This window comes from Branchiostoma floridae, chromosome 1 (genome assembly GCF_000003815.2).
Source record: "Branchiostoma floridae strain S238N-H82 chromosome 1, Bfl_VNyyK, whole genome shotgun sequence".
Taxonomy (NCBI): Eukaryota; Metazoa; Chordata; class Leptocardii; order Amphioxiformes; family Branchiostomatidae; genus Branchiostoma; species Branchiostoma floridae.
The window spans coordinates 26,956,289-26,979,558 of NC_049979.1; the positions used below are offsets into that span (position 1 = coordinate 26,956,289).

General features: G+C 41.2%; 1 protein-coding gene across 1 annotated transcript in view; it reads left to right on the plus strand.

The window, feature by feature from the left end:
* The first annotated feature begins 255 nt into the window (after positions 1 to 255).
* Positions 256 to 23,270, plus strand: part of LOC118430173 (pinopsin-like) — a 51,967-nt gene continuing 28,952 nt past the window's right edge. Inside the window, exon 1 of the mRNA XM_035840885.1 lies at positions 256 to 757. Within this exon, the coding sequence (XP_035696778.1) occupies positions 388 to 757 (370 nt within the window). The 5' untranslated portion in view covers positions 256 to 387. The remainder of the gene's footprint in view (positions 758 to 23,270) is intronic.

Consider the following 23,270-nt stretch of genomic DNA (forward strand, 5'->3'; position numbering starts at 1 on the left):
AAACACCCCTGTGGATCAGAATGGTACGTACCGTGTGGTGAGCAACTTAAATAGGGCGGGCTACTGCGATTTCAATAGCTGCTGCTGCAGTTTGTATCAGTAGGTACGAGTACATGGTTCTTTCCACATCCGTCCACTCACGCTGCTACTACAGTAACGGTGAGTTCTTAACAGCCTGTAAGCCGAAGCTCTGCTATAGCAGCTTTTGTTTAATCCCTGCAAAAGAACTGTGTAGCAACAGCCGTGACTATACGCTCTGTGTCCGAACAGCGCATTTCTAATAGCAGATGGTGGGAAGGAGAGCTCCCAGCGTTATCTACCAGCCGTGAAAATATTGTCTCAGACGCGGTGATCGCAAAGGCTCAAGCCTGGACTCCAGAAACAGTTATGTTAGGTATGCATAACGTCATGAACGCTACAGACTATGACAACAACAACGCAACGTTTGCTGCCTGGAACTTTCAAAGGAACGGCACAACTGAAGAAGAGGTTGAATTCTCAGGGTTCGACACCGTGGCTGTTGTCATCGCCGCCATCGGTATTGCAGGGTTCCTGAGCAATGGCGCGGTGGTTTTGCTGTTCCTGAAGTTCCGGCAGCTGCGCACTCCCTTCAACATGCTGCTGCTGAACATGTCCGTGGCCGACCTGCTGGTGTCCGTGTGCGGCAACACGCTGTCCTTCGCCTCCGCCGTCCGTCACCGCTGGCTGTGGGGCAGGCCCGGCTGTGTATGGTACGGGTTCGCCAATCACCTCTTTGGTAAGTTTTCTTCTATTACTACTAAAAGATAGATAGTAGATAGCTACCCTTCTCTTAATTTTATATTTCTTGTACCTTCCAATATACGGGTTCGCCAATCACCTTTTTGGTAAGTTTTCTTTCTTACAATTAACGCCACTTCACCTTTATCCGTGGAGTAACCTATATCCGCTTTCCAAAAAAATACAAAGGATATCTAGCTAGTAACATTGGGGATATCAAGTCGAAGGATGCTTTCAAACTGCAATATTTTGAAAATATCACAATATGAAACCACCTTCTGCCGTTAGGATATCTCCAATACCCCCTTTTTAAAACAACGGATATAGGTTAGCCCACGTATGAAGGTGAACCAGCGTTACACAAATGGATAGCTGCGCGCATCTCTTAATGTTGAGAATTTTATATTTCTTGTAACCTCCCAATGAATTCATAATCATCCAGTGGAATGCAAAATTTTTATCATAACTGAAAGTCGAGAAGAAATCGAACTTCTATTCTAGATAGATTCTAGATTCTAAAAGTGCCAAAAAACACCTACGGATTTGGTGTTGCCAGTGTGTCGACATCTGCACACTTACCACTGAGACCCGTGAATTTTTTATTTATTTTTTATTTTTATTCTAGATAAGATCTATGATGCTTTTACATGTATGTTTCGTCTTTGTTGTGTGTGACCTGGGCGTAGCTCGCCTGGGAATAAGAACGCACAGTAAGGGTATTCATTCTTTATCGATCATACTTTACGTGCGATGTCTGAGCCGAGTCGTTGCTCTTCCTATTTTCATTCATAACCAACGGTCAGCTCGTAACAAAATGCGGAGACCATTACAGTAAAATACGGCTTACAACAGCAATTTCGTTTTCTCAGTAAGTCAGAAACATCGTGAGGCAAGCTTGCTGACTGAACCAGTGATAGAAGAAAAGACACGAAGGGCTACTCGGGAATAATCGTTATCTATACATATGTACAATTTTCGACATGGGAAATACGTGTTAAGTAGGGGTGAGTACCGGTACGGTGCACCGGTACAAAACTTTTTTTTCTTCTTGGTCATTCAGAAAAAAACGGACCTGAAAAAAATCAGCGGACCGGATGTTGGACCGATTAGAAATAAACAGATTAAACTGGTGGCGTTTTCGTGTTTTCTCCAAGGAATTTGACAAGAGCGAAGTAGGGGAGAGTTGACAGTCATTTTACTGAGTTTGAACAGTCAAAATTGGTAAAAGAAGCAGAAGCAGTTAGTGTTCACATAAAGATAGGATTTTAATTGTAAAACGCAAATGAACGTCTGGTGCTCTATCAAACAGAATCCTTTGTAGCGAAATGGACCATTGTTTTGAGTATCTCTCACTCACACGTTTTCACAGATAATCAGGTCCAGTTTCAGGTCCGGACCTGGACCTGATTCTCTGGACGTGAACCGTACCTGGAATTTTCTGTACCGGTACCCACCCCTAGTGTTAATTGTCTGCCCCATGTAAGGGTATTTAACCCAGGACTATTCTAGGCATAACCGTTTAACCTCTGGATTCTTGGTCACACAAATCCGTTACGTACACCACACGATCGATGCACCATGTGTCAAATGAACATCCAAGGCATGTCTGATAAACATATGTACAACAACCTTCACCTAGTTACGTGAGGTAGCGGGTCGCGTACATCAAAAAGGCTGCTCCAAATATTTCTCACCGTGCCCCCAGCGACCTTAACCATATATACTCGGTAAATTTGTCCGTCGATGTCAGCGCTTTGCCAACCCGGGAAATGTTGATCTCCATGTTAACAATAAGACTGTGACCTAGTATACCCTCAGAGCGGGGAAAATCTCCTTGTGATTTTTGAATAGTAGAAGGTCTGTGGAATGTATCTTGATGTGATAGCCGTTCTGGTTTGGTACCTTTATACTGGCGATCTCCCATCAAACCTAGCACCCTCTAAAAGATCCAGCGATTTCGTGTGTTAAACAGGGGGGGTGGGGGGGTGGGGGGTATTGGCTACTTGTCGACTGCGGTCAGTGACCTGCTAGCAGCAAACTGATTGGTCCTCGCTAGAAACCACCAGAAATCTACTGCAGGTTAAATAGTGTACACAATCTGTTTGATTATGTCTTCAACCCAGAACTACATTGTGCAAACTGGCCGTTTCTAACCATGTTTTTTGTTCTGTGTCCTACCAAAAGGACCGGGGGTGGGGGGTACCAGGACTTGCGCTTCTACCAATCAATACATTAGCATTCCATTTGTACAGATTTACTGCATCTTGTCAATCATGTGTTATTCTTATTTTCCTTTAATAGCGGCACCGATATAAGTTGTATTAACTTGAGTGGGCCGCTACTTGTCTGTTATTTTGCCTTTATGTGTTTGTTTCAATAAAAAAAAAGTGTACACGGGGTTTGCAAAACATCAATATTTTTCAATGACAATTTACAGGCTAGTAGAACATTCTCAAAGGGTCTCAAAAATATCAATTGATTTTTGATATCATGGTTCAATACAAAATTATTACTATCTTAAACCGGATTTTTTTTTAGTGATAAAGTAATTGTGAATCTCCCTGCGGTATTTAAATCCAATACAAAACGTTCGACCACTGTCAGACTGTCTATTTTTCTGTCCTTTTTAATTAGGCTACCGCTGTCTAATAGAATTACGTACACTGTAGACGACTGCATGATTATATAATAGAATTATGTGGAGTCGTGTGGAGTACACGTAATACCCCGGGCCCTGTCACATTATCCACGATCTTCGGGCGTAACGACGGAATATCGGCCACACTTAAGGGCGACAGAGGGTTGCGCGTGTTTTTCATCCGAAAACCGCCCAAGTCACATTATAAGCGATAAGTAATTACTATAAGCGAGGCTTGGGCGATTGCCGCAGAATCGTCGTCCGATCGATTTTCGCCAAATGAGACAGGGCATGGCATTATATTTAGCCCGAAACCCAGAGGTCCTGGATTCGAATCACTTGATAGACCACCGATCTTGTTCGTTTGGGAAATGCAATTAACGGCTTTACACATTTAACTCACATAGAAAATTATCATTAGTACTTAGCATCGGATAGGACGTTGAATAGAGAAGAGTTGAATGTTTGAAGAGAATTGTACCTCAAACAAGAATAGGTGACCTTATGTGCCCGTCCCAGGCTTGATGGTTTAAATCTACAGTTACTTCAGGCTACTACTGTCTTATTGAAGTTACCTGGCTTAGAGTCGAATGGCAGCTTATCCAGACCCTTGCAATTTAGCTCTGCCTATAGTAGGCTCCCCGCAATTCAACCCCCGGTTGTCAAAAGTATTTTGACAACCCGGTTATGATAAAATGACATGGTAACACAGTACTACTCAATCAGTAGCCGTTGCTCTTATCTGTTCTTTCTCCCTAAAATGACGCTATGATAGATTCGCAGCTGTAAAACTGTACGGTTAGACGTCTTCATAAATTTGTGGTGCATGGTCTGATATTATTAGTGGCACCTCTTATGAATATGAGGATGAACTGAACTGAACTGATAAATTTGTCCTTTCCGAAGTCCCCTGCCACAAATCATTTCTCTTTTCTTCATTTTGAAAGGTTACGTTACTTCATAAATCATACCTTTCAATCTTCAACTGGGCGCATTAATTGTGTTACAGCGTTCTGCAAATGGATCAATTAATGCGTAACCATAGAACATCTTGGTGCAATGTGGAATGCTTTTATTGAGTGCAATTATCCATATTTGAAATTGATGGCAGGAAAACCATAATTGGTGACCTAGATAACTGTTTTTAACAGATGATTCGTGTGCTCGAATCGAGCACGTGTATCGGAATGAGGTACACGTGGGGTACAGGTATCGTGCTGAGAGTTATGCAATCAAGATATACGTATAAATGTATACCTGAGCCCCCATAGTTTTATATAGACACGTATGTTACCTAGCTTCTAGTGTAGGTAACGTTATACACGTTTTCGAATGTAATTCCCTGTGTGGGAATGACCTATATGCTTTTGTTTTTGACACAACATGGCATGTAACGTTAGGCCACAGCAGTTAAATTGTATGGATGACATCAGCGACTAATTTTCAAAACAAATAGACACGTATGTTACCACATGTTCAAAACATATAGGCACGTATGTTACCTAGCTTCAAGTATAGGTATACACGTTTTCGAATGTAATTCCCTGTGTAGGAATGACCTATATGCTTTCGTTTTTGACACAACATGGCATGTAACGTTAGACCACAGCAGTTAAATTGTATGGATGATATCAGCGACTTATTTTGAAAAGAAAATGTTTTTTTTTCCTGCAGGGATGGTCAACATGACGATTAAGTACCAACATGGAAAAATAGGTTGTATTGTAGCCTAAAGCTAATGCCTGTAGAAGTGACACTAGTAAGGTAGCCATGACTGTAGTTGTGAAAGTGAAACTTCTTGGATAGTTACCAACATGGAGTCCATGATTGTAGGGTAGGGGACCTGCCCGGTGTGAGTGGATCAAACCATTCCGGTTAAAATGGGGTAGGGACTTTTCCCGAGCAGTTCTCGTAACCGGTGCTTCGCCTGTTGGGTCAGTTAGTCGAACTTGCTGAAGCTCGATGTTTCTGACTTAGGGAGAAGAGATACTGCCACAGTGAGCGTAGTTCAGTGCTTAGATGGGCTTGCACTGAGCAATCTCCTTTAAAAAAAGTTACGAAATTGATAAGATGGTGGAAGAGAGGGGGATGTTCTTTGTATCTGTGTATGTTTTAAAGTTAAACTATCGGTGCAACGTTCTATATAGCTGTGGAATTTTGGTTCGCGAAAACAAATTTGTCCCCACGTTATCGTTCGGTTTCAGTATGCCTGACTTGATTACATGCACTGAACGGGGATATTGCCGCTAAATCATTCCCTTGAAATAAGCTTTGCTCAAAGTTCTGGTCTAAAGCCAGCGCGTTTTTCATACCCACAAAATGTCGTTTAAGAAACACTAGCTATAAGTTATCCCTAGAAACCCTAACGCGTAGGATTTTCTTGTCCTTACATCGACTTTCAGCGAATGTATGACAGAACTGAATGTAGACAAAGGCAGCTTTTTGCGTCACAGTTAAAGAATGAATATGGCCTCAATATTTGTCGTAAACTTCACCTTGCAGAATGATAAGATTATTCTAACTAATTCATCATGATTATTCGCGTCACGAAACCTGAAGCTTTGCACTTATAATTATCACTGATCGAAAACTCAAATTTCTGGGAATTTCTTGGCCCTAACACACCCGACATATCCGAGTGGTGTACAGGAATTTCCCCGAACGGTGTGTCAGATCCATGATATTCCGGTATATTCCTGGACATGTCCAAGTTTTACGGGTGTGACAGACTCCAGAGATTCTCGGAAATTTGAATCTCCATGCAGTTATGAGTGTACGTATGCCAACCACGTCCATAATAAATCCTGCGGCGCATTTGTGAGGTGAAGCACCTCTTATCTACGTGACGAGCGGTAATGTTAAATATTTCCCTTCCTTCCCACTCTAAGCTCTGGTGAAAGATAAACGACGTTGGTACGTTTGACTATTACAAAAGCACTCAGTAAGTGCAGTTTTGGCAACAAAGTGCTAAGATAAAGTATTCACCGAGACCGCCTTCGGTGTAGAGTCGTTTAGTGAGTAGCTTTCTTGCAATCACTGTTCAGAAAACCATCCGTTTTGTCGGCATGGGTGCGGCAACAGCATGCAGTAGGCGTATATGCAATGGAGACCTTCATTGGACCTACAATTAGACTTAAATGTAAACCCGTTTATTTATCTATCTAGTACCTAATATATAATATAGAAGTATTGATACATGTACTTCATGACTGATGCGTCAAGAACTGCGAAACAAAGTAACATCATCCCCAATACTCTCTAGAATGCTATGAATATGTCAACTCCTAATTCGTGCAGACAGCGAGGTATGCCTCGTGCATTAAAGGCTTTTGGTTTGTCAGTTCCAATGTCGACGTCAAAGGTTACCAGTCAAAGTTCTTGCAAATCAAAAAGCCACGAGGGTCGGATCAAATGTCAATGACGGCAACGATATATGTCGAATATACTTATTGTAGATTTGGTTTAGGCTCGTCTTCCTATGACCTTTTCTGACATTCAAGTGACAGATTTTATATGCATTTGGTCCAGCACACAGAGGTATTCTTGGGTTCGAAATCTGTCATGCCATACTTGTTTTGTACCCTTGGGAGAAGTACTCAGGACTCAACATGGCTTTCCTCACCACATTAGGTGTAAAATGGGTACTGTAAATGCATTTAAGTTCGCGGGGATATAATTTAGCGGTAGCGGGAAAAGGACCTTTCGCAGTGGTTTTAATTTCGCGGTAGCACCATAGATTGCAGTCTACTACCATAGTAGAAAAATATTCGCGATGGTTTAAGTTCGCGGTGAAGTGGTCACCGCGAAACCGCGAACAATTATCCACCGCGAACATTTCTGCATTTACAGTACCTTATTTTGGTTAGGAAGGTAAAAGGCTGTGGAGAGAGAGGGCTGGGCTTTGTATTCCAAAACCTCGCCCTAGACACAGTGGTTTGACAACCCATTATTCTTTGATCAAACAGCTTTTAAGATCACTTTTATCTTAAATAGCCTTTTGTCCTTTGTATGCGGCACTGAAGAAATAAGTTATTAGTTTGAGGGAAATGCCACATTGTCCTTGTCTATCTAAAGAAAGCAAATGCCAAAGTTTAAGTGAACTGTTGCAGGAAATGGAGACATTAACCCAATAAGATAGGTATGACTGAAATGTGTTGGTCTGAAAAATGAGTTGGGTTATTTTCAGAACATATAATCGCTTAATTCCTTACCTTTCATGGAAAGTAATTCTGTAATTAAGTAAGTCCTAGTAAACACTTTATTTCAATCATGGCTTCCTGCGTAAGCAATCACTAATGGTGATCTGAATTAAACCAAGACACAATTACGTATCGGGCGGACCAAAAGCTTTTTAGTGAGTTATCGACCAAAGTGCTTCAGCATAAATTGAAGTCGACACATCAAACAGCGATGAAAAGGACTATCGAATGAGGCTTGTAGGCTAATGGACTCCTGGATACCTGGATACCTGGATACCATCTTCAGTCAAGAAAGGCCTCTGCCTGTAGTGGACTGCTCTAGACGCATCCCTCATGGACGTACCACAGGTGTTCCCAGTGTCGACTCAATTAAGGTCGACATGATTGAAAGGTTTGTGCACGATTGAAAGGTCTGTGCTAGCGGTCGACGACATACTCTCGGAGATTGTGCACTGTTGTTATCTCTATTACTGACCATGATTGTGATTTGATGCCATTGCACATAGCTACCCTAACGTCAGACCTTTTTCGCTAGTGTTATTTATATTGACATAGAAGACATTTCATGTGCTCTATTGTATGATGTCTACTGGTGTCTCTACTTGACTGAACATACAACACGTCATGTCATGATCACATGTATGGTGCCAACTTTCCAGCGTTGAAGGGGTCACCCATGATGAACTAAAAATATAGATGAATAGATAGATCTGAAGATCAATCTGGTGTTCAATCATCACTAGGTTTACGGTTAGGGATAAACTTAAATGTACATGTATACCAGATGCATGTACATAACCATAACGCCATCCATTCTTTAGCGATTAGGCCATTGGATACTATTAGGCTATGTTGATGTGTTTATAGAGACTACATGTATACATCTAAGCTTGCATCAAGTTTACTTAGTTACAGCAAGGACGTTATATCAGATATAACGTCCTTGGTTACAGTAAAATAGAACCCAAATAAAAAGTAGTGTAAATCGAAAATGGATACTTATATCGTAAAATACAAAAGTAGATTCCAAAGTCAAAGAATATGTTTATGTACCGTAGTTTATTAACAAAATTTAGAATGTATAGTTCTGTATACAATACTTGTTATTTAAAATTTCCACTCATATTAATTTTGGGTTTCCAGATTGAGCCATCCATACAATCAAATAAAAGTGTCCTTACCACAGAAATATTAGCTTTGAGTAGAAGTATACATGTACGTGTTGTGGAATAAAAAGATGACACAAAAGCTTCAGAAATATGATTTCGATTGTTCATATCTCTTTAATAGATACCTGATTAAAATCACTCTATTATATATCATTGGAAAGCTAATTGATTGCTTTTTTGTACTTGATCATAAGAATAATCCTTAATTAGGGTTAAGTACCGAGGCTACTTATATGAGCTGACCACAAAAGAAAAGTATCGAAATTTTGCTTGATCAAATTACCCATTATGTCATGATAATTACACTACGCTATATCATTGGAAAACTTGTTTAAAACTAGAGTTCGGGGACCGCATACCTCCATGAAATATTTATTGCTTTTTTGTGGATGGTACGTATGTTTATAGTCGGTTGTATTTGAGAGTAATGGGTATAAATGTTATGGGAAAGTAGTGGTGTATTTATTTAATGACACAGAGGATGTCCATCTGATTAGTAATTATTAAATTGTGACACTTAATTGTGTAATGTGCGTTTAAAAGGTCGACGGCATATGGTAGCGTGGTGTTCCTTAACCCTCAAACACCCGAGTGGGGTCCATTTGGACCCCAGGCGTACATTTTGAAGTGCCATTTGAACATTTTTGATCGGAAGAAAAAATCCTTCCGTGACTTTGTCAGTCAATATGTTTTATACCTTCTCCTAAGGTTTTGCAAAGATTGGTACAATAATGTGGAAATAATAAAGAAAGTTTGTGTTCAGTCCCTCTGGGGTCCAAACGGACCCCAGCAAAAATGTGCAGTTTTTAAAACAAACTTTGGAGGCTAACTCCTTAACCACTTATAGTATGACTACCAAACTTTTAGACAATAATAAGAATGTAAACCTAAATCCTCTGAAAAATTTCTGTGTCATCAACATGTAATTTGACGACATTATGACGTTATTTGCCTAATCAGGGCGGCCATCTTGGATTTTGACCAATGACGTCATGAAATTAGCATAAATCATAAATTTTAAGTCATGAAAATTACATTGAATTTAATAGAATTTAATTGTTGTCATAAAACAGGTGTAGTTTACCAAGAAAACCTTGTTAAAATTGAAATTGTCAAATTTTGACAAAAATATGCCTGTTAGAATATGGTTGCCATGGCAACCCCCAAAAATGATAAACTTACTTTATTGACCACAAACTTTTGCGAACAATATTTTGTGATAAATTACCAAGTTTCGTAGCTTTAGCTCTAGCCGTTCATGAGTTATGCGACATAAATGTTGCTGAGGGCCTCAAAATTCCCCTATCTGGTCGGAATAGGTTTAGTGCAAAATGTGGTCCTTCTGAACTCCTTGCATAAATTATGATAATGACTTGGAATTATCAACACCTTAACATTTCAAAATCTTCCTCTTACATTGACGAAGCAATTTATATACAATGACCGCCGATAAGAAATGGTACTGAGATTTTATGAACAAAACATTTTGGGGTCCGTTTGGACCCCACTCGGTCATTTTAGTCGCAAAAAAAGGTCGGGTGCTTGAGGGTTAAGCTTGATGTTTGGCATTTAAACTGTCTAAGGTTGTCAGCATTATTGAGGTTCGACTATGTGCCTCAGAGCGGTGTGGTGGGAGGAAGTTGGGAAACTCAGAAAGAAGAAGAGATGTGGCCAACTTTAGTCAGATCGTGATTTGATTTTCCACCAATATGTCATAACATCAGCTGTTCACACGGTACAAAAACGAGATGAACACTTTCCTCTGACAGCCCTACACCAACTGTAAGATGAATATTTGGCGCCAACCCCGTCTGCTAAAAAACAAGTACCATTGGCTACGAAAGAGACAACTAACAACTGTCCCTTATGGTAACGAAATCAGAACATCTGTATTACCCATAAAACTTCTGACACCCAACCCAGATGAGAGGACCTAATGGCATTTTAATCACCATGTCACTCAAATCAGCAGTACAGTATGTGAGACATCCGGGTTCTCCAAACAGCTGTCATACAAATCACCTCACTATCTGCTAAGCCCATTAAGAAACACTTAAAGCACGATGCCTGTACCAATATATCTCAAATATAGGGGTGATTTCTGATATTATTACATCGATTATAACGACAGATACGGCTAAAATCTCATCGATTCAAGCTTTCATCACACCCCACCAACACAACAAGTATGAAACCAATCCATCCAGCCGTTCTTGAGTAATCATCTACACAGACAGAGACACATAACAGAAAATATAACCTCCATTCCATGACATTTCATGGAGGTAACAAGGTGAAGAAAGTCCCATAGCGCCTTTTAGACCGTATAAGAGTATTGGGTTGTTATCCAATGTGTTTAGGGCACGGCAGGCTTTTAGGCAAGCAGCCGAACAGGCGTACATTGTACTGCCTGTTAAAAAAAACTCAAATTGTACGGCCCTACACTGGGGAGCACATTCCAAAATTCTGATTGACCAGGGATGCTACAGGTCACATGTGGCCTGTCTGACAGTAAATCTACTTCATTCCCCCAAATTTGCACCTCAAGATGTTAGAAATGGTGTTTCAGAGAGTTATAAATTTCTAAATTTTGAGGATGTCCCCAGACCCCCTACAATACTCACACCTGCAGCGCTCGCCGAGCGGCAAGAAATTTGGACACCCTATGATAAAATCCTAGCAAAAAGCCTGGGGCACGGCATTGGAAGGCAAAGCCTTGCCCTCTCCTTCCACCGCATTTTACATCCCAACCGAAGTCAGGTACCAATTTTTACACCTGAGGAAAGTCGTGTAATATGCATTTCCCAAGGAAACAGGGAGTGTAGTTGATAATAACGGAGATCTAGTTTATCAAATCAAATCCAAGTTTCGTAACTTTTTGTGTATTTCTTTTATCACCTTCGTCACTACATGTCACTCAGTTCAGGCCACACTTATTCATACATTGATGTAATTGATTTTTAACAAGTGTCCTTCCCTTTATGGCCCTCTTGTCCTTTTATGGACCTTTTCTGTGTGCCTCTTCAGTTTGGGTGTGAATTGAAGTGGTGGTCGAGTAAAAGCTATCTATCTGGCCATTTGCTGACCCATCAGGCAAGTGCCATTAGTGTTACAATGTACATACATACGTGACTTGGTACTCCGTTAAGTGATTTTCTTTTCTACTAAAACTTTTTTTGTTGGCATCCATCTGTATCAGAAGACAATGGTAGGCAGACAGGGTGGGTCAGGCCTGTACTTGACTTTTTAAGGTGAAGGAGGAGTGTGCACTTCCTGGCGCACTAAGCCCTACAGGGGCAAGAACCGCGTGCAAGAACCGAGTTTCCGTCTCCTAGGAGGACTTCCGACCAAGGATGTAAGGAGTTCCTCCTACCCCTGACTCGTGTATGGCGGGTGCGCATGCGTCATGCCCGAACATGCCCCTATGGCCTACCACTGCCACAAAGGCCTGTCACTGCCACTAGTCGCAGCTAGGTACTCATTCACACCTGAGGTAAGTGAGGAAAGTCGTGTTAAGTGCCTTTCCCAAGTTGCAAGGGCACAAGATCGCTGACACGACAGGATTCCAGCTCGGGATCTCTTGAGTCTGAGCCCAACGAGCAACCGATTGCGCCGCGCGATCTTATAAATATACTGTAAATGCATTTAAGTTCGCGGGGATTTAATTTCGCGGTAGCGTGTAAAAGGACTTTTCGCGGTGGATTTAAGTTCGCGGTAAACCATAGACTGCAGTCAAATACAACAATAAAAAAATGTTCGCGGTGGTTTTAAGTTCGCGGTAAAGTGTTTACCGCGAAAACACCGAACATTAATCCACCGCGAACATTTCTGCATTTACAGTATAACGTTATATATGCAAAGCTGTGGCGTCATGTGACCATGTGGATAGGTATGGATAGGCTAATATGGCCTTCACACTGAATCAGCAGGAATCAAGCAGAACCAGGCGGTACGAATTATTTGCAAAATTCGTGCCACATTCGGGGCCATTCGGGTGGGAATTCCAAATGGGCCATAAATCCCCTTCACACGAGAAGGAATGAGCCAGAATGCCGTCAGAATGAAAATTATTTTCTATTCCTGTGCATTCGTAGTGTATTCTAGACATTCCGACTACATTCCAGATATTCTGTCCGCCACATTCGGGCAGGATTCGAGATAGCTTGCCGTTTTGATTATCCATCGAATGAGATAAGAATCTATCGAATAATGTTGGGATGCCGCAGAATACGGTCAGACTACAGTTAGAATAGTTAGAATACACTTAGAACCCACTATGAATGCCATTCGATATTTCTCCACTTCGAATGCACCTCGACAGTTTTTAACATGTCAAAAACTTTCGGGCTAGCCAAAAGAACGGGCACAAATAGATGGAATGCAGCTGTAACACACTACGGATTACTAGGAATTGCGAGGAATAGAAAATAATTTTCATTCCGACGGCATTCCGGCTCATTCCTGCTCTCATGCGAAGGGGGCTTAAGGGATACACCCTCGAGAGTTCACGGACTCGATTCCTGGCATATATCCAGCGAGACGTGCGCTAGTACTGTCCGTGTCCTTCGAAAATGCACTTTACACGACTTTCCCCACTATAACCAGATGTAGTATGGGTACCTGACCTCTTATAGGAGATAAAGTACGACGAAAGAAGAAAGTCGTCCAATTAAGCGGATATGGATAACACAGTGGATAACAGCCCACAGTGGATAACAGCCCACTGCCCCTACGCCATTAAAAGGACTAAATGTGCATTTTACTGTCTGATGAACACAAACGTTCTTGATGACGCAGGCGTCTGTGGCCTAAGTTTTGGAAAGTCACCGCTTTTTCCAGTAGTCTGGGTACCATCCGATTACTACCCCTTACACTCGCTGCACTGATTCTTTCAGGGCAGGGAGTGTGGGGAGCCCTGGGAGTAATTGGATGGTACCCAGACTTCTTTTCCACCTCAGTAACGGAGAGCATAACTCTCATAAATCTTGTCTCCTGCCGTTACAGATGATTACCACTGCAGCTTTAGACGGGTAGATGAATTCTTGCCGCTCCGTAACTTTAGCCGGGCAATGAACTATTGATTGAGTGTGTGTGACGGAGGAACCAACGCTAAAGGATCTGCTAGTAACATGCCTCAAGTGGCCAATGTACAAATCAGCAATTTATTGCTCTGTAATGGCTGCAATATAAAATGGATTAAAGGATTGCAATAGAAGATTGTCGACATGCCAGCTAGAAGAAAAAAAAGTCCTGTTACAAGTAAAGTTTCATTTGCAGGTCCTTGCCCGAGGACTGATATTATTGCTACATGAAACATTACAGGCAGTACTAGATAACAGTTGTAACAAGCGACATATGCAGTAACAACAGCTACGAAAAACAATCCAGATGTTTTTAGGGTGGGGGGTCCATCATTTTGAAAGCAGTGGAAGACGGAGATTTATTTCAGTAATGAGTGGGTTTGGTGACATTGTAGACAATAGATTGTGGGCAAATTGTGGTATGTTTCTCGATCCACTTTAAATATTTCTTTTCATTCTTGATCATAGAAGGGGCAGTTGAAATCAAATGCATTTCGTTTCCTACCACTTTTGACATATTTATGAATTATTTCTTACAGGTAATTTTCTCACGGCCGTTTCTTAAAATTTGATTTACGACGTCAAAATGCTGCCTAGATCCGCTGTAACGTCATTTATGTCAATCGTTAAGACAGCAAGTAGCTGGAGAACGGAAATGAAGAGGAAATGAAAATGCAGAGTTAATCGATGTGACTGATTCCTTGATGTTTAAAGTATTCACGGCAGGAAACAATTTCTCCTTCCTGCAAGAAATATCTATGGTTCCGTCAAAAGAGGATTACTGAAAGCTACTGTCGAGTATGTGGAGTCACGTATACCCCAGATTTGGCTCAGTTTTAGACGATAAGAAATAGTTTATTAACGCTGTAAATCACATACAGCTTATAGGCAGGATATGGCACATTCATTACAATTGTTAAAACTAATTCTAAAACAGTACATACCATTTTTTCTTACTCATCAATAAACATTAGTAATTAAGCATAGAGTTTGCCTACAAATTAATAAAAGCATAGCATGTGGCAAAATTATGGTAGTGTATAAGGAAAACCTTATGTACATTATTGACAAAGAGGGACTGTCACAATTTTTGTTTGGCATTAAAGAGGGTACGATGTAAGTATGGTCTTTAGTCGGTAAGTCCTGGTACTTTTGACTGGATCGATATTTGTACCCATTTCTGGTAGTTCTATTGATTAGGGGTGGTTACTGGTACAGAAGATTCAGGTCCAGGTCCCGTTCAGGTCCAATGGATCAGGTCCATGACCGGACCTGAACCGGGACCTAATTGTTCGTGAAAACTTGTGAACGGTAACTTGATAACAATGGTCCATTTCGCTGCAAAGAAAAATGTTGGGTTGAGTATTTGAGTCCCACTGGCTAACTGTCACTATACGATTGGTTGTAAAACTTGGTAGAAATTAGAATAAACTGTACTCTACTTTCCTCTTGTTATTTTCTTCAACCAGTAATCCCCAGATATGTGAATTTCTGCCCATATAACCTCTTCATTTTCTACTAGGTCTCACATCCGGTCCATCGAATTTTCAAAGGTCCGGTTTTTCTGGACCGAAGATAAACCGGTACCCACCCATTATTGTGATGGTCCGATCTCTTTGATCCAGTGACATTGACGGTATGTGAGTTACTAGGGGAGCCCCGAACTTTATGCACAGCCCCTGCCTGAAAGCAACGGGCCAAAAAGAAAGTGTTATGTTCCTAAAGATGATAATTTGAGAAAGTGAAAAACCCATGCTATTCACAGTTTACGATAAAGTACCCAATTCTCCAGCACACATCAAAAAGGCATTCAGTATTCTACTCAACTCCCTAAGTGCTCTTTCATTAAATTGATAAATCTATGTCTACGACTGAATACAATTGGACAATAAGTGCATGACAAGGCCTGAAAAAAAGGTCAGAAAAATTATTTCAGGGATGATAAAAACTAGTCTTCTTATGTGTAATTCGATACTGTAAATGCAGAAATGTTCGCGGTGGATTAAATTTCGCGGTTTTCGCAGTGACCACTTCACCGCGAACTTAAAACCTCCGCGAACATTTTTTATTGTGGTATTAGACTGCAGTCTATGGTGTTACCGCGAAATTAAAACCACCGCGAAAAGTCCTTTTTCCCGCTAGCATTTACAGTATTTTATCAATGATTAAGAACATGTTTCTACATGCAAGTATGGGGAGCAAATGCACGGGGTTGATGAGTATAATGTTGTTTCAAAAACACGTCACGTAGTTTGACATAAGTGGATTGTACAAAAAAATCGAAAAAGCTGCGCTTATAACTACAGTGTTCACGTGTGGTATGAAGAGTAGTTTTATATGGCGCTTGTTGGCTGGCTTGCTGGCTGGTTGGTTTCTAGTAGCACAGTTACTATTTTTTTAGTACCATGGACAGCTTTTCGATATAAAATGAATTTGTGAAGCGTTAGAAGCCCTGGAAATCACCTCAGCGTTAAAACAGCATGTGTCTTGATTGCTTGTACACCTTTCCTGTGGAAAAAGTACCACCCATACCAACTACAGTAAACTGCCGACAGTATAACTCCAAGAATGACAGTCTTATTCCGAAAAACTTTATTATTTGGAAATGGATTGCCAAATCAATAGATATTTGTAATTATGGTGCATCTATACTAAAATGTAATGTATATGTACGATGCAAATTGTCCTAGAATTCTGACTGAGGTTACCAAAAATCTTCTAGAAACCTTGGTTAAGTTTGCAGATTTTGGCACAGGAATTCTGGTTAGTTCTCAGAATTCCCACATTTCTCCAGAATTTCATTTCTCCAGAATTCTCAAGAATTCTGGGTATGGGCTTCCAGAATTCTTGCTCAGGTTCCAAAAATTCTCTAAACTTCTGACTTAGGTTCCCACATTTCTTCAAAATTCTGTCTTCTGGTTACTGGAGAATTGGCTTTGTCCCTTGAGACATCAAATTGCAAGCCATACATGCATTACCTGGTGATACATCATACCTACAAACAAATGCTTCTTCTTTGGCTGTTTCTATTTTCAGCTGATGGGGCTTTTCATGAATAAGAGAGTCTTTTGTAGTGTTGCTTGTTAGTAGTAATTGCCTGGTCCCATTCGACAGGGGTATCCATCAATTGATTTGGTCTAATAGATTGTGATGAAGGGGATGATACCTTAACGGTAACATAACTCCCACTACAACAGGGATGTGAATATTACCAAAATGAAAACAGACTTGCAGTGGATGTCATTACCATATGATGGCACATGCTTAACGGAACCGTGTATCAACCAAATAGAACCACACTAGCATACGAGGAACTCACAAAATAGACAATAGAAGTAAAGGAAAACAATCAGCCTTAGTTTTATGGTCCAAAAATCGCAATCAAAGAAATGACAAAAGATCTCATCGGCTGTTCATGGCTGATCGCAACCGCAACAACCGTTATCGAGTATCAACTAAACCGTGTATCAACCAAATAGAAACAGTCGCATACGAGGTACAGTTTCCATACAATAGACAATGGAATGAAAGGAGACCCCAGAGTCTTAGTTTCATGGTCCAAAAATTGCAATCAAAAATATGACAAAATCTCAGCGGCTGTTCATGGTTGATCGCAACCGCAACAACCGTTATCGAATATCAACCAAACCGTGTATCAACCAAATAGAAACACTCGCATACGAGGTACAGTTTTCGTACAGTAGACAATATGACAAAAGATCTCAGCGGCTGGTCATGGTTGATTGCAACCGCAAACAGTCGTTATCGGAAGGCGAGATATGTGTGAACACGTCACGGTTGTTGGACTGGGTTGATTTGAATCCACTAAACGTCTGATAAGGCCTATCGCAGCTGTACAACTGACGTGGCAAAATGGAACAAAAGCCTTGACCTAATTTATAAACCCCAGATAGCACCAATCAAATAAAAGGATGAAAAGTATCGGGCAACACTTTTGACAAGAAGAATCCGATCGAAAAGGACCAAATCCAGGAGCCTTGATAAGGCAGTCACCAGTCAGTCATAGTCATACGGTGTATTACAGCACCGTTGGGGTTTAATATAACGCCCCTTACGGGGTGGCATACCCTTTCTTCTAGCTTAATACAAGACAGGGATGCGCTAGGTCTCCCATCCGGGTGAATGATGTAAATCACCATGTGGCTGATACGGTATGAAGGTTCGCCATGCCTCGAACCGGGTGATTTGAAGTGAATCACCAACTCCAGACAGAAGGGTTTGCTCCATCTCACACCGCACCATCGCACGTGTGGGGGTTATCTATGGCTGATATATCACCTAATTTGCAGAGGTGACTGCCCTCTGAAAGCCACCTTGGAACGAAAAATATCAAATCACCCGTGGACTGGGTTGGACTCAAATTCTCCTACGCAGAGGCTCACACATAACCTACAGGTGATACGATACACCTGCTGAGGTTTCTAATTTTGTGAGCCTACCCGGCCTCTAGCCAACTGTCAGCCAATACGAGAGTTGGCTTTACCTAGAGAACGTTTAGGTGATTAGCTGATTGGCTGACAACTAGTTAGAGGTCTCCCCCACAAAAGTGGAGACCTCATATCGCCCTGTATAGCAAAATTTCCCCTAGGTACATTCCAATGGCAGTGAGTGAGGATCTATGAATACATGTAAAGAATAGTTCACCAAAGAATCTGCACTTGCCGGAAGAAATTATGGACACTTAGTATCGCAATGTGGGGCTTATCAATACCCACTCTAAAGAATAGCTGAGTTTCCTCTAAAGTAAAGTTATCAAATAACTCATAAAAATCGCCACTTTATTACAACCTGGGATATGAAATGACACAGGGTTAAAGATGTGAGTCGGCAACGTTGTGTATGAAATATGAGTCGGCAACATCGTGCATGAGATGAAGAAATAATAACCTTTCTTGCAAGTTCATGCCTAAAGGGCTAATTGCAAACAAAGTAAAGTATTGGTCTACATAAGAGTATGCTTTACAGAGAAGGAACATGAGAACTATAAATTAATCAAAAGAGAAATAATGTCTAATCTAAATCTATTTCTACTTATTATATAAATAAGCTATTTGATGGGTTTGACTTCTTTTCGTATGCAGTTGGAGACGAATTATCCAACATTTTCATATACTGTATTTATACATACTTATATATACTTATACTTATACATACTATATTTATGTATACATATAGGCTATTTAGACGACCAAAGCAAGAATATTGTTTTTTGTTGGTCGGTAAGGTGAGAAAAGCTTGGGAAAGATTTGTAGATTTTAAGGAAAAGTTTTTTCTTTCGGAATTGTAATGTGAACATTGACATACCGTATAAAACGTAGTTCGTCTTCCACTGCTTTCCCTGAACCGTACTTACATGTTCTCTCGTCAACAGACAGTTGTTTTTAAACAGCATGTTAAACGTTCTTGTGTGTGCCTGCTTGATCCCTGTCAAAATTTAACATGACAGGAACGCAGTTTGGGTACAAATGTGCTGTTCTGAAAAGTAGGGCCGACGGTCAGGTCAGCTTACCAACCGAACATGATAATCCTTCCGCGGTTAGAATTCCGTGGGCGCCAAGAGCCGTTTGAACTAAGTGACAGATTTTGCAATTCACAAGCCAATGCGTTTAAAGGGCATGAAAGGGCAAGCTGAAGCGCGGGGAATGGCACCAGACTGACAGGATGATAAGGATGCTAGTTGCACAAGTCATTTAGGAGATTACAAAGTCTCAATAGGGGGCACGAGGTTAGGGGGGCACTGAACCCGAATGAAACAGCCATATCGTGTGTTCGCAAACTTTTTCTGAAAGACGTGGGCTGTGACGTTAACTATGGCGTTATGTGTCTACTGTGTGCAATGTTAACCATGTAGTGCCTAGTGGTACATAGGTTTCAATGCAGGGAGAGGTTGCTAGCCCTTCCCCTTTAACGTCCACGAACAAGGGATCCGCATTTTAAACCCCTTCCGAAAGACGATGCAGCCCTTAACAAGATATCCTTCCCAGGACTTTGACGGGGTCTCTCAAGCTCCAGTGTGAGGGTGCTACCAGTTGAGCTACAGGGACATCCCTGTCTCTGCCATTATAATGATGATCTTTATTTGCATGTTCCTGCCCATGTGAGCTAAATGCAACAAATCCCATGATGGGATACTAAATTTTCTAACCAACATTCATAATACTAAATTTTCTAACCAACATTCATAATGATAATAAAGGTTTAGGTGCGAAAAACAAACTCCGAACGTACAGATTACTAAAATCCACATACAATGAAGAGCAGTACTTGAAAATTACAAACATTCGGCACAGAACTACCATTGCTAAACTAAGAATCAGTTGCCACCGACTGCGAATTGAATCAGGAAGGCACAACCGCACTCCTCTAGAACAAAGAGTCTGCCAATTTTTATATGTATATATCTTGACTTGTTGTGACCTGTACTTAGCTCGGTTGGGCAAAACTGTACAATAAAGGTCTTCATTCACTAAATACCAAGTACTATTACATGTAGTATTACAATTGAATAAACAATACATCTGCACCTATGCTATCACTTTATCTAACGTTTGCATGTCTCTTCCCTTTTCTTAAAACATGTGTATACGAACTCACAGAGTTTATAATAGCAGGCGTGTGAATTACCGATAAGTTAACGCGTGACAGTGTAAGGTGTTCCATGGAAGGCGCTACGACATAGTGTTTAGGGCCGGGGTTTATATTTGATTTTATCATTCTGCCTATTTTATAGTCGTTCAAACATTGTGCCATAGTGCGTCGGTCACAACTGGTAAAAAGGGACTCTTTCGGGTAGTTCGCCGGCTGTTTTTGGTACTTTCGGGCGTGCCCTCTACGTGGCCGCGCGGGATACCCTGCGGCTGCCGGACTTTTTCTTTTAGAATTCGGAGTTAAAATCAGTACGGGACACGGTGACAAATAGAGCTACCCGTGAAAACGAGGTACCCCCGTTGCATCAGGCACTTCACTGGGACAAATTTACATCTCCGACGGGCAACGGAACGATTGTGACCTACGCAAATGTGCCCCAGTGTAGTGCCTGTAAGGTACGAAAGGCAGTCATCCTGAATTGAGGCGAAACATATCGCTAGAAGCTATAAGTACAGAGCGGTGCGGCTTTGCGTTTTAGCCAGGCACACCGGGCCGTCGCTACTTACCACGATAGGTTTGTTGGGTTCTTGGGATGTTTCAGAATGATATACTCGATTGTGCTAGACGAATTTTGTCATAGAACAATCCGGCTATATTCATCATTGTTACTATGGTTACCTATCTCCTAACCATTCTGAAAGGCACTTTCTGCCTCTGTCTAAGACCGGGTTTGACTATTAAAAAATTGGTAAAAACTACTATCAACTCTCCTCTACTTCGTTCTTGTTATTTTCTTGGGATGGTAAGCCCCCAAACACATGAATGCCTGCCGATATTACTTTATATTCATTGTCGAATCGGTCCAAATCAGGTCAGTAGTATAGTAGGGACAGGATAAGTCCCATTATTCAGGTGGAGCAAGGTGGAGCAGGTCAGGGGTCATAAATTATTTATTCAAGCGCGGGTCATAGGTCAGATATGATGTATTCAGGCGGAGCATGTCAAAGGTCAGATATTATTTATTCAGGCGCAGGTCAGAGGTTAGATATGATGTGCCCTTTTGATACACCCCCCCCACCACCACACCCCCCCCCACCACAAATGAACCTCCCCCTCCCCAATCGTGAATGACATACCCTTATTTGGCCTGGTTAAGTCTACTGAGATCAGTCTTTCATGGATGCGCTGAAAGCACAAACAACAGACGTCTTTCGTCAGTTACTATATCACAAAGCCCCAGGCTTGTTTCCTGAATACAGACACCCCAATTCGGTGGCGTACGTAAAAGTGATACAATGGGTGGATATGATCTCGGCGGACCAGGAATATGAAAAGATTATAGACAATTTCATGGATAACGTACCCAACGCGAGGGATGGACTGAAAACGGTGCTCGAAAAAGTACTGCAAGAGGAACGATTAAACTGGGGTCGACTCGTTATCGCAATGTCTTTCGCCACGGACGTATGTGTCAACTTGCACGAACGGTATGACAAAAATACCGACGCCATCTCGACCGAGTTACCAACGTTGATTTGCAACTATGCGGGAAACTGGTTGTTACACCAACGTGGATGGGACGGATGGATTGACCGTCGCCGGCACGACAAGTACCCGTCGTTTGTACAGTGTCTCTGTTGGCTTCTCACTGCACACGTTTGCATCATCGTGACGTAAATTTTGCACTGAACACGCCCGAACATGCCCGAGCATGTTAAAACACGCCCACGCACGGTACGCTGGTTGGCCAACGCTAGATGTAATGTTGATTTACATAATTGCATAAGATTATTGCTTTGGAGTAGCTATACGTGTTGCTCCGGAGTAAAAACACTGCTCCGGAGTATGCTCCGGAGTAAGTGAGTAACTATATTTGTTGTAAGTATGTATATTTGTCATGCACGTACGAACATATCTATATGTACATGCAGTAAAACATTGCTTTGGAGTAACGTATAGTGTTGCTCCGGAGAAAAAACACTGCTCCGGAGTAAAAAATACTGGTCCGGAGTAAATGAGTAAGTATATTTGGTGTAATAAGTTAGTATATTTGTCATGTACGTACGAACATATCTATATGTACATGCAGTGAAACATTGCTTTGGAGTAACTATACGTGTTGCTCCGGAGTAAAATAAACTGCTCCGGGGTAAAAATAAACTGCTCCGGAGTAAAATAAACTGCTCCGGAGTAAAATAAAACTGCTCCGAAGTATGCTCCGGAGTATATGAGTAAGTATATTTGTTGTAATAAGTTAGTATATTTGCCATGTACGTACGAACATATACCATCTATATGTAAATGCAGTGAATCATTGCTTTGGAGTATTGCTCCGGAGTAAAATAAACTGCTCCGGAGTAAAAATAAACTGCTCCGGAGTAAAATAAACTGCTCCGGAGTAAAATAAAACTGCTTCGGAGTAAAATAAAACTGCTCCGGTGCTCCGGAGTATGCTCCGGAGTAAATGAGTAAGTATATTTGTTGTAATAAGTTAGTATATTTGCCATGTACGTACGAACATATACCATCTATATGTAAATGCAGTGAATCATTGCTTTGGAGTATTGCTCCGGAGTAAAATAAACTGCTCCGGAGTAAAAATAAACTGCTCCGGAGTAAAATAAACTGCTCCGGAGTAAAATAAAACTGCTTCGGAGTAAAATAAAACTGCTCCGGAGTATGCTCCGGAGTAAATGAGTAAGTATATTTGTTATAGGTAAGCATATTTGTCATGTACGTACGGACATATGTCCTCTATATGTACATGCTGGAAATCATTGCTTTGTAGGAGTCTTATACGTGTCTGTTATGGAGG